At 37.9% G+C, this 13048-nt stretch overlaps 1 protein-coding gene across 1 annotated transcript in view; it reads left to right on the forward strand.

The window, feature by feature from the left end:
• The window catches only part of LOC308139985 (CUB and sushi domain-containing protein 1-like), a gene marked incomplete at both ends in the record, with an annotated part of 391623 nt that overhangs the window by 196450 nt on the left and 182125 nt on the right, over positions 1-13048 (forward strand). The window contains 2 exons of the mRNA XM_080509617.1: positions 2543-2737; positions 4918-5125. Of these exons, the coding sequence (XP_080365743.1) occupies positions 2543-2737; positions 4918-5125 (403 nt within the window). The remainder of the gene's footprint in view (positions 1-2542; positions 2738-4917; positions 5126-13048) is intronic.

Here is a 13048-nt window from a genome sequence, read left to right on the forward strand (position 1 = left end):
TAATCAGTTTGCTCATTGCAGAAAAGCGGGTCAGCAAATCAACAGTTTTTAGGTCAACACTAACTGTGCAGTTCGGGGTAGAGACATTTCTTATATGTTCTGAATTTAACTGCCGAGAAAGATACGATTTATTGAGGTTGCTGTGGCAAAGCTTATGAGTAGGTTTCATCCTCTGTTTAAAGCACTGAGGAATGACTGTGTTGTATTTGGTGCTATATAAATAAAGTTGAATTGTATTGAACCAGGCTGAGTCTGAAGCTTTTAAGTCGTACCTGCATAAACTGAAGCACATGCCATTCAATCCATTTTAATGCCATTCAATCCATTTATCTAACTTGTTTTCTTTTCTTTTTTTTTATAAATCAAGGCAATTGAATTTGTGACCGTATTAAAAGAATTTGCAATTCATTTGAATTGAATGAATTCAAATGAGTCATTTTCATATTACATATGGTATTCACTCGGTAGCTTTAATTGATCCATTTTCAACACCATGAACTGATAATACACATGAAGATATTCGTTCTAAAACACAATTGTTGTGTTGTTTGACGAAGAAGCAAACTTGTTAATCCAATTCTAATTTTCTAAATCATGCTCTGATTTTGATATATCTTTAAAAAAAAAACTGTTTATAGGACTTAAATGTAGAAACAGACTGACTGAGAATTAGTTTGAGAATATATTGAGGATTTAATTTTGCTGTGCAGCTTGCGAAGCCCAGTGGAATGTAATTATTCATAAAACAGACTATAAAAAAATATATTGGCTATGACAAAAAAGACTAATCATTATTCAAAGCACTGCAGGTTATCCACTGGTTGTGTCATAACAGTCAAGGGCTGTGAAAAGAGCAAAACAACAGACAACACAATTTCAATAGTTTCTCTCAGGGCAAAAAAAAAAGTATGACATAAATTCCAAAATATTATTGTGAACACTTTATCTTCATGATGTACATTGTAATTCTTCCAGATGTCTTCTTTAGACATGTGTCTAAATGAGAAAAGCCGAACGAACGAAGCAGGTGCCAGCTTGGCTCACACACAATAATGTAAGACCACATGAGGGTGACTAATGACTTGGCTTGGACACATTGATTTCTTTCACTCTCGCTTTAGTTGTTGCTCCTTTGTGCTCATCTCTGAGTCTGTGTTTTTTCGCCGCAGCTCAGGATATGCTTATGTTGCCTCATATTAAATCAAAACAGGTAAACAGCTTGCACTAAGGACAGTGTGGTCAGCTGAGTGTGAGTAACTTGCCTCTGATGCATGACTTCATATTATCCGAATAATGAGTCAATTAGAGTAAATTATACATGTTTAGGGCCTGCTGCAATTAGTTCACCTCTCTGTTTTCCTGTCTGACTCAAGTATCTGTCTCTCCTCTTTCCTGTCTGCTCCTCCCCTCCCTTTCACTCCAGTATTTTCCCTACGTTCCTTTTTTCTCTCTGTCACTTCATCTTCCGCTCTTTCTTTCTCCCCTTCCTGTCTTTCTGTCCCCTACTCACCCCTACGCCTCCCTCTCTTCCTCTCTGTCTGTCCTAGTTCTCAGGGTCTCATGGTGAAGCTTTGTCTAATTACCATGCTCAGGTTTAATTGGAGCAGCGTACACAAACACACAGATTGACTTGCTGAATACCCCTTATGTGCAGAGACGCTGCACTCTGCATGTCTAAACACACACACACACACACACACACACACACACACACACACACACACACACACACACACACACACACACACACACACACACACACACACACACACACACACACACACAAACCATTTGGTCACACGTTACATACACATATTACACACACAGCAAGTTAACATGCTCCAGTTATACAAATACACATAACACACAGCGTGCACCAGGGTTAGATATCGTGGAGTTGGTCCAGGTTATACTACAGTGGCTGTGTTGCAGCCCCTTCTGTGGAGCTAAGGCGCGTTGGCTACAGTCATAGCTGATTTTGGCCTAGTTATACCGTGAGCTGCCTGTAGCTGTTCCCACTGAAGAGCTATGTCATCTAAGAATGGGTAACAGCAGATGCATATTGCAGAGGAAATGCTCGCCAGATGCCTAAATACCACACAATAACTTCAATGTATTTATAGGTGTTTTCGAAAATAAACAACTTTTATTAAAAAATTTTTTTAAATCTGGTCTAATTTCAGCTGTTGTGACTTATAAATAAAAACACTGTTATTGATCATTTAGATATGAGAGTGAATAAGAAAATTATGATTTTCATATTCTTTTGTTTTTGTAGAAAACTGGATTTTTGTGTTTTTTGCCTTATCAGTAAATTTGGAAATGATCTGAAAATAGTTTTTTCCACTCACTATCACACCTATGATGTATGCGATTGGGTCACAAGTGTAAACGGTTGGTGCTGTGTCCTTCATGACACAGATCATTTCCATTGCTATTATTGTTCAGATTGTTCGTTAATGCATATTTTACTAAATTGGATAAATACCTATTTTCACATGTATTTAACAATATTGTGTCTGTTTTCTGCTATGCTTTTCAGTCCTGCCGAGCCATACATGTGGCACCCCCGGCCTCATCCCAAATGGAGTCATTCATGGCTCTCGGTACAACATGGGGGACAAAATCCGATATAGCTGTGAGTCGGGGTTTGTCCTGGAAGGACACAGCATTCTCACATGTATTGTATCACCTGGCAGCGGCGCACAGTGGGACTTCCCTTCACCATTTTGTAGAGGTATGACTTATATCTCTTTCTTTCTTTCTTTCTTTCTTTCTTTCTTTCTTTCTTTCTTTCTTTCTATCTTGCTGAATGAGATACCAAAATGATAACTGAATCAACCGTGCCAAGGAATGAAAGTTCTTGCTATCACAGTATTGAACTGAACACACTGCATGCCAGTGGTGAAATTCCCACAGAGAGATATCAGGCGACACGCAGAGAGTGTTGTGTTTTCTTTCACCTAGCAGTTTTCCTGTCAGAGAGAGTAAGCAACACTAATATGATACTCAAGTCACTCATTGTGTGGCCTACAGGAGGCACGCAGGTGAAACTGTTCAGATGTCTGACAAGCGAAGTACACTAAAAAACAACGAAAAACAATGCAGTTTTGATTGTCTGTCATCTATTGTCCGTCATTCATGTTCTCAAAAGGCATGATGCATATATTTTCTTTTGATGTAAAAAAAAAAAAAACACATTTCAGGCAGTTTTTTTTTTTATGTAAGAAAGGAAAAACTTGCATTGGAATGCAGATCAAAAACTGATGACTACTGAAGATATGGCCATATGCTACATTAATTTAAATGTATTGAGTCTTATTTATGTAGTTGTTAAAAATCAAGTCTATTATATATGGTTAACTATTATATATTTATAAATACTATGATCTAATTATTATATATTCCTATTAATTATAATACAATTTAGATTTTAAACACCACTTTGTAACATTGTGAGTAGCAGTATTTTGATTTACCTTCATACAATATCTATTTCAAAGCCCGTTTCGTCATGCAAATCAATGTTAATGAAAATTAGATATTTAATCTCTAACATTTCTAACAGAAAATTGGCAACTATTTCTATATTCAAGATGTTATAATCCATATCCAAACTCTGGGTGTACTTTGGGCAACCAAGTGGTGAATAAGATTTTATTGTGAAAAAACTCCATATTTACAATAAATATTTCATACAATTTCTAAATAAATAAGCATACCCAAATATACTACTTATTACAGAAATGCCAATGGTGTATTATTTGCACCATCTTATCTTTCAAAATATGATACCATAAAGTAAGTGGAGCTCAACAGCAGACGTTATTTCTCGAAGAAACGGTTACCTTACTTTGGGTGGAAAAAGTCTTTGGAATAGAATAAAAGGGACCAGTGTTTGAAAGAGTGTGTATTGTATACTGCAATGGTAAAGCATAAATAAAACATAAGATGATTCAGTTGGGGTCATGAGAACTGAAAGACCTTAACATTGGGTCATATGCTGAATGTTGAGAAGCCCTGCTATGTTTATTGATTTTAAAGCACACAATGGCTAATCTCGTGTTATATAATAGAGGGTGGATGGACCTGGAGGAGTCATGAAAACTCAAGCAAAATTATACAAATGATTAGTTGGTTGTGGGATAAATGTGTAATAGACCCTAGAAGAGCACTAATGCAATACTATAAACTGTGACAAAAAGCCACGTCGTCCAGCAGGTGGCTTTACCTGAACGCGTCACTCACGGCCGTCAGCTGCTGGAAACCGGTCCACGGAAAGCAGCAAAAGACGAGGTCACGAAGAGCAGAAATATCACTTTTAGGGCACGTTTTGAAGAAGCAGAGGCGCTCAAAATAGCATGTATCTACATGCGGAAGTAGAATCTGGTGGCATAAAGTCTGTTGACGCATAACAATCCATAAATTACCGGCATCGTTTTATAAGCCGCAGGGTTCAAAATATGTGAAAAAAGTTGCAGCTTATAGTCTGGATATTACGGTAATTGTATTTCTATAACCGCTTTTTCCATTGACTAAAGATGTAACAAAATCTTTGCCATATATTTATCTGTTTGTATGTCTGTTAGCAATATTAGCAGGATTTCTTTTATGCTCTTGTTTTTGATTGTAAAACATAATAGTTAAAAAGTAAGCCAAATGGTCTATTGCTTTATTGTTATAACAAATGAGAATTTATTTTCATGTACACCAATTTCATTTATTTAGTCTTCAATTCGCTCTTGAGCCACATTACATGCTTGTAACTGCTCTTGTGACTTTTGTGTAGCGAACCGAAAGTAAAAAAAAACAAAAACAAAAAAGACAAAGCAAATCTTGATTAAGCTAATAGGAAAGTCATGCATGTTAGGTTTCATTACCTTCTAATCCTTTGCCCTTCTCTCTGTCCCTCACCAGCTGAGGGAGCATGTGGTGGTACATTACGAGGCACGGCAGGTTCAATAACCAGCCCTGGATACCCTGCAGAGTACGACAACAACCTGGACTGTACATGGTCGATCCTGGCTGAACCCGGAGACACCATCGCTCTCGTCTTTAATGACTTCTTGTTAGAAGACAAGTATGACTTCCTCGAAATCAGCGGGACAGAAGCGCCAAGCATATGGTGAGACACATCTCATACACAGATTGCAATACTGTTAAAAAAAAAGAAAAGGAGAAGAAGTCCTGTTGGTAGACACAGGAGTCTTTGGGAAAATCAGCAGGATTATGGCAACACATGGGCTGAGTGGTAGATATAGTAAATATGGATACTCAGGCATGCACACAGTCACAGTTTGTGAAAGATTAGTTATGTGACTGTAACCTTTGTTTCTATAACATTTTTGGTGCTACATAAATTAAGTTGTCTAAAGATTGAGAAAGAAGGTAGAGGGAATAGGAGACACGGTGAGGTAGTTGTTGGCACTCTCACCTCATAGGGAGAACATTGTCGGATAAAAGTTCAGAGAAACATTTTTCTGTGTGGAGTTTGCATGTTCTGTTGTTTCTTTTAGGAATCTCAGGCCACCTTTACACATACCCAGGTTTTTAGAGCAACTTCTCAGACTACATTTACACAAAAAAATCTCCATTGACACAGACCCGCATATATACCTGGTTCATGCTAAGCCTGTAGGGGGCAGTGTAGCACGAAGCATGAAGTCATGATAGCCAATCAAGAACACCCTTTCGATGCAAACAGATACAATAAGTTTTTCTAAGGCCACATCCACACAAGCCAAAACTATCTTTTTATTTTTATATAATAATATTATATATATATATATATACACACACACACACACACACACACACACACACACACACACACACACACACACACATATTTTCAAGAAAGGTACTTATCATTAAATTAGGACTTGCAGTGTTGGGAATTCAGATACAGTGGCTGATCGATTAGCTGCACAGGAGTCATGTTGATTTCCCTGATTTATTCTGTTCCCACGGGTATTGTGATACTTTGTTGTGTTTTCGCTCTCATTTTCTGTGGTGATGTTTGACAATTGGTGCTCTGTTGTGCCAGAACACACCCTGCTTTTTAAATTTAGGGCACTGTTGGAATTCACATCGGTTTGCTATATCCACTGAGAGCGCCAATGTGTTTTTGCAGGGATGGAGGCAGACTAATGGTTAAGCATGCAGGGTTGTCACTATTTCAAGTTGCTGTAACTGCTGGGAAAATCTAGCGAGGTGAGGAGTGAAAAAGTCATTTGGCCACCATCAGTTGTAACAACAGTGATGCCTGCAGCCAGGTCTGCTCAGGAATCGACATTAGTAGACTGAGAATTTATTTCTGACAGCTCCAGGGTTTCCGAGTTTATCACAGATTTATGAAACAGCACATACATATTTATGAACATTTTTGCTGGATATATATATGACCTCACAATTAAAATAATAGAAAATAAACATGGTCATATAGTGCTGTTACTCTCCACATCACATTTTATTGGATATTTTATAAGAGCGCATTCCCTTTAAAAGAAAATATTTGAAATTGTGCATCTTATGTTCTTGAGCGTAATATCTAAATACACTTTGTTGTAGTTTTGGATTTCACTCAAAAAAGTGTATTTCAAAGCAGATAATTATTTACAGCATACTATGTATAATCCTTTGTGATCAAAGAAATATGAATGAAACGAATTGTTAAAGTGTCAAAAAAAAAACTGCTAAGTGACACTAGAGTATTAAATGATTGTCTGAATATAGCACCACAAGGTTGCATTCATCACAATGAGGTAAAAGTGATTTTTCTTTCCTTGCAACTGCAATTGATATCTTCCATGTGCAGACGTTGGTTTGTCATTGTGGCACAGCTTGAAAGGAGACTCACTGAATAGGTCCACAGATAAATTTGTGAAGGAGGCAGAGAGAGTACCCCCAGAAAACAAAAGGGATAGAGAATAATTGTGCGTTTAGTGCTGTCACCAACCAAGTAGAACGCATCAGCCATGGCATTCCCATGAAACCATTTGCGATTGCATGTGTGTGTGTGTGTGTATGTCTCGGTCTGTGTGTGTGTGTCGGTCTGTGTCAGGTCTTAAGTGGCCCTCTGACAGGGTGAGCTGTTGATCGTCTCTTGAGGCTGTGACAGATTACACACACTCAAGCACGCACACACATAAGCACAAAACTAGGCTCTGACAGTATAACATTCAAGGACCACTGTCAGCCCACCCACTGCAATGCAGAGGGACGACGAGGAATGTTCTCACGAGCACACCCCACATTTTGGCCAATGGAAAACTGAAGCATTTTGGCTTTTCGACACAAATTTCAAATAACTTTACATTTTCAGCAATTGTCACTTCGTCGTCTCCTACAAGCACTGCAGTGACATGAAATCAAGCAGGTTGTTTAGGGACCTGCCAAATACACCTGTGGCATGAAAAAAAAAGCTACTATAGAAATTCGCTTTATTTTCTTAATGAAGTGATGGAAATACATTCTGCTCTATTATATTTAAAGCAGAAGATCCAAACGTTTGTTTCCCTGGGAACAGTGACAGATTCCATTGAGGAAGGTCTGCAGACCCCCCACTGGGGTCTTGGTGAAGCCAAACGCCAGCAGACACTCACTGAGAGCAACATGAGCCTTTAAAAGCTTTGAGTCATAGTCGTCTTTGACATGAGCAACTCTTTTGACAATCCATCAGGCTCCTCCTGTGATCTCTGGACCACGTCCCAAATTTCAAATTAAACCAAAGAACTTGCATTGCACAGTTGTCACATGTATTTAAGAAGAGAATACACTTCTCGATGCTTATAACTAAATGATTTGATATGAACGGAAATCAGTGTGTTTCTGCCTTGGACAACCAGATACAAACCTAAGTACTTTTCTCCAGAGGTAGGATTAAGTGATGATTGACATTTCCACTGAGGCATGTGGGCAGGTCATTGTGAAAATGACTGGCACCTGACAGGACCACTGTGACGGCTCCTTCCTGTTTACGGAGAGCTTTTTCTGATTGGCTGTCCCAAAAGCAATTTCCTGTTTCATGTTTCTGTCTGGTAGCTGGCAGGTTGAATGTCAGATTTACTAGCTGTCACACATGCCCCCCCCCCACACCCACCCACACACACACACACACACAATATTACATTGATGAGACTATTTTTTTTTATTCAGTTTGTCACACAAAAATAATCCATATCTGTTTCTATCTGACTAGAATTGACCTTATCACATTATGTCAGAGTGAGATCGCATTTCCTTTCTTGACACAGAAACGTCACTTCTACAAGCATAACTAAACAACTTTTTACAGCCTGCATGTGATTTCAGGAGGATGCCTTGAATAATTATTAGTTGCCACTGTTTTTTATTTTGTATTTTTTTATGCAACAAGCATGCTTGTCAGTAGTGTTTAGAAAACTGCTTGTTGAATGAGGTTAATGCAGCAAAAGAGTGCTTGTGGCTGCACAAAAGAAATGAAGCCATTCAATGAAGAAACAAAATGAATGATGTAGCCAATATCAGGAAGATGAAGAGATTTTAAAAGACCTCCAGGTATTTGTGAAGTTGGTGCTTACTGTAGTCTGCTGGCTTTATCATGTCGTTTGGCTCATAGTAAGTGCATCCTTCTTCTTTTTTTTTTTTCATTTTGGAAGTAAAATGTCAACAGGTCATACTGCTATTTCTGTTCACAGTTGAGAAGGTCATCAGTCCCTTTCAGTACATCAATTTGCTTATGTTTTCCATGAATCTTTATGACGGTCAAGATCCACCTGAGAGGATAGAGTAATCCAGCCAGTACACTTAGTTTCGTCAAGCAGATGTGGGCCTTTGATGTGTCGGAGACACATTTAACTTATCGCTGAATAAACTGTTTAAGGCACAAGGTGAAAAAACAAGTGTGGGTGATCAATCTTACCTATTTATTGTTTATAAGTTCGTTGGAACAAATGTGTAAAAAAAAAAAAGAAGTCATATTTAAAAGGTTTGCACTCGGATCATATAATACAGGCCTTATTACTCTAATAACCTTTTCCCTTCTGCACCTTAACCTCTGTCATTCACCTATTTTGCCTTCCTTCTTTCTCTCTCCCTCCCTCACTCTTTCTCTGCACTCACAACAACCCCTCTGGCTATTTCTTTCTTTCTCTGCTCCCTTTCTGCTCCCTGTCCTATATCCAAGTATTTGAAATCGAGGACAAACTGAAACAGTATTTCAACTGTCATTTTTTTCACGTTTTTTTTTTTTTTCCCCTGTTGGTATACTTTAAGATAGCAACATAAATGTATTGAGTTGTTTTTTCTCAATCAGTTAAAACATTATTTCGCTGTTGAAAGAACAGTTTTAATCCAAACTATAAAAAAAATATATATATATATATGTATATAGGAAAAATGGATCTTGATGATAGATGGATGACTTTCACATTTTAATACCAGCCGGAATCTTTTTCTTAAGGATTAATAAATATGTGGCTGATATTAAATAACCAATAAATGTAAGACAATTTAGAATGACTAATTAGAATAAGGGCAACCAGTAATAATGCAAATTATATATAAAATGTATATTTGGTTAATTAAAACTTGAATAAAAACCCAATTTGTCTGTTTCAGGATAGTGTACAACATGTTAAAGGGCGTTCCGTTTGAAACAAGGGCTTGTACTTTTCAAAGGGATACAGGGAGTAAATGTTTTATTGATCATTGGGCACAGACTCTTACCTTCTTTGGTTGGCTATTCCCTTTACACATTCTTCACTTAAGATAACCACCTTTAATCCAATTCAACTTAACGCTCTTGGAATGGCTACATACCAAACTGCAATCCTTCATAGAAAATAGAAAAATATCTGAAGGTGTGCATTGTGCCATTTTTCCTCTGATTGCATTGTTCATCTTGCATCTGTGTTTTAGTTAGTCAGATAAAATTGGTTGGAGTGTGGCAGATATACAAGAGTTCAATGATGTTAGAAAATTACCAGTAAAGTGGTGAGTGTCTCAATTTTACACGCTGCAAAACCACTTTTGCACATCACTGTTATTTTGTCTTGGCATGCCATGAAGTGCATACATTTATCACACACATGTTGTGTTCTGTCTATTTCCCTATTACCTTTCCCCTGTTTTTCTCAACCACTTCCGCCCCCGGCCCCTGCACCCCTCTGTGTCTCCCCTCCCTGTTTCATTTTTAATTACTTTATTTGCTTAGATAGAGACTCTAGAAACAAATCATTTCCACTCCATCCTCCATTCTGTTAGTACCTATCCAGGCCATTTTATAGTAATTTCAGCACAACAAAATCCATTCATTTGGCGACAAAAGAGCAAAAACAGCCTCTTAAATGTCATTTTCTGCAACAATCTGGTTTCCAGAGTCACAATCAAGGCCAGGTGGGAGATACAGCTTGTCTTGGGATCCCCCCAGAGGCCTTCCCAGTCATTTCTTTATTTTGTACAAGACCTGTCACGGCAAGCATTGTAACGCCACTCATTATTTACTTATCACTGCGGATGCACAAATTGTTTATCTCCCGTTTAAATATTATTTAGCTTCATTTTATTTTGTTTATGTAGCTCCAGTGACAGCAGAATCATCCCCAAAGCACACAACACATTAAGCTGATGAATGAATGTTTTATGTTCATCATCATCATCAATATTGATATTGAAAATTGTTACTCTGGAGAAACTTGTTTTATTTTATTTTCTTTTGTTAATGCAAGCAGCCAACCCCAGACTCTATCATGATCATGTTAATTTATTATCCAAGCAGATCACACTTCTTCAAGTGCAAACAGCAGGAGTGTCATACGTGAGGTTTTTCCTCAATGTTCAATGTAAACTGGACAAAAGGTCTTCAAAGTCTACTTCATCACAAATGGGGTACTTGTGTTAACACAATGTTTTATGATCATTTCTGACAAAACAACAATGGTGAACATTTTCACATTACCCCCCCCCCAAAAAAAAAAAAAAAAACACAAAAAAACCTAACAAAAACAGCATGTTTGTATAACATGATAAAATATTGTCTTGTGAAATAACAAGTTAATGATGTGCCAATTGTCTATTCTTTGAAAGAGACAACAATGTTTTTTTCACAACTGTGACATTTGACCATACTGGGCTACCACAGAAGCATTTGGCCATATGCTTGTCTAACAAATCCCAGTTCACAGCAGTTCACTATTTTAATGTAGAAATCCAAAGAGCATCACAACAGTCCTGCAGTGTCTTTTGGATGAATCTTGCCCATTTTCACAGCCTCTCCATGACACATATGAAAGAAATGGACTCAGATTTCTCAGCCTCATTCTCATCTGAATCGCTTTCTTCCTATTTGCTCTCCCCTCATGTCCTTGTGTTACATCTCATTTCCCTCCTGCCTTTATATAGCCTGCTTTCTGATCCTCTCCTGCTGCTCCTTCTTTCACTCCTCTCTGCTTCTTCCATTTTTGTTACCAGAGTCCCTCTCCGACTTTCTTTTTTCTCCACTTTGCAATGTCTCTCTTGTCCTGCCATTTACATTTTAAATTGTTTGCTCTGTGCGTGCGTGCGTGCGTGCGTGCGTGTGTGTGTGCGTGCGTGCGTGCGTGCGTGCGTGCGTGCGTGCGTGCGTGCGTGCGTGCGTGCGTGTGTGTGTGTGTGTGTGTGTGTGTGTGTGTGTGTGTGTGTGTGTGTGTGTGTGTGTGTGTGTGTGTGTGTGTGTAGGCAGGCATGCATGCTTGCATGTGTGAAATTGGTGTGTTCTAATTGTTGCAGTGTACCTGGGTTTCACAGTAAGCACTTGGAATAAACAGATACTGTATTTGTTGTAGTTAATATACATCATTTTTTCCCCCCAAGTCATTTATTATCATTATCCCTTTTTATTATTTCGCAAATGTTAATATCTACCGGAACAAGCCGTAAGTGCAACAACAAAATAAAGATACAATAATGTTTTATTTTTTATTATGAGCAACCACTGGAGGAGGTCTAGACTTCTGCCTACTTCTAACTGCTCTTTAGAAACTTTCATTTCATTTAGTCTGTGTTCATATGTACAAAAAATAGCTTGTCGTCTAATAGTGGAGTGTTAGATAAATTGCAAATCGATTTGTGTGACTGCTATAACACTTATATACAAACTTACAATGTATATTCTTGGTTCTGTCTCTCATCATGAACTTTTTTTTTTTAAATTTGTATGTACTTTTGATTTTTAATTTACAATCTTAACCCCTCTCATTCCCAAGAAATAAGCCAATATAATGAAGTGCATGTGTGTTTTATCAGCCTGATACATTTAGGTACAAATCATTGAAATATTTTTCATGAAGATCAATTGGAGCGTCATTACTGAATTAAAGTAAAAAATATTGTTTTGATGACATAGTGCCCATACTGATAATTGAAAAACTAAACAAAAATGTATTCACTAACAAATTCACAGCACAAGTATGAGTGAGTTTGGAAAATAATTCTGTGGCAAAAGTTACGGTACAAATAACATAATTGTTGAATTTTTTGTACTCAATATCCAGCATTTTAGTGTTTTTTTTGTTGTTGTTTTTCAGCCCAGCATTTCTTATTTGGAGCTGTGGTAAACTCCCCATGTCTTCTTTCCAGATATGTCCCTCCCTGTCCTAAAATATGGACAGGAACTTTGCGTTATGATGTTGATCTTTTTTCTGGGGATTACCATAGCAGGTCATTGAAACTTGCACCATGAAGCTGGTGAGCTTTTTTCTCCCCTTTTGTTCCCTTTCTGACAAAACTAGTATCCAAACCAAGGTCCATTGCACTCTAATGGTGTTTTTCCACCAGTACCTACTCAGCCTTATTCTCGATTCAACTCACCTCGCTTTTAATGATTTTCCATTACATGTTAGTAGGTGGTACCAGGTACTTTCGTGGTACCTGTTCGGCTGAGGTTCCAAGGGAGCTAAGGCGAGTAGACAAAGTGATGTCAGCAGACAGCAGGCCGCTAATTGACTGGCACATGCTGACACAGATGAGTCAGAGGGCGGCTCATTCACCCGCACCATTTTTTAAACTCATTTACAACAAGAATGCTCAC

The sequence above is a fragment of the Blennius ocellaris genome, assembly GCF_963422515.1.
Source record: "Blennius ocellaris genome assembly, chromosome: 1".
Lineage (NCBI taxonomy): Eukaryota > Metazoa > Chordata > Actinopteri > Blenniiformes > Blenniidae > Blennius > Blennius ocellaris.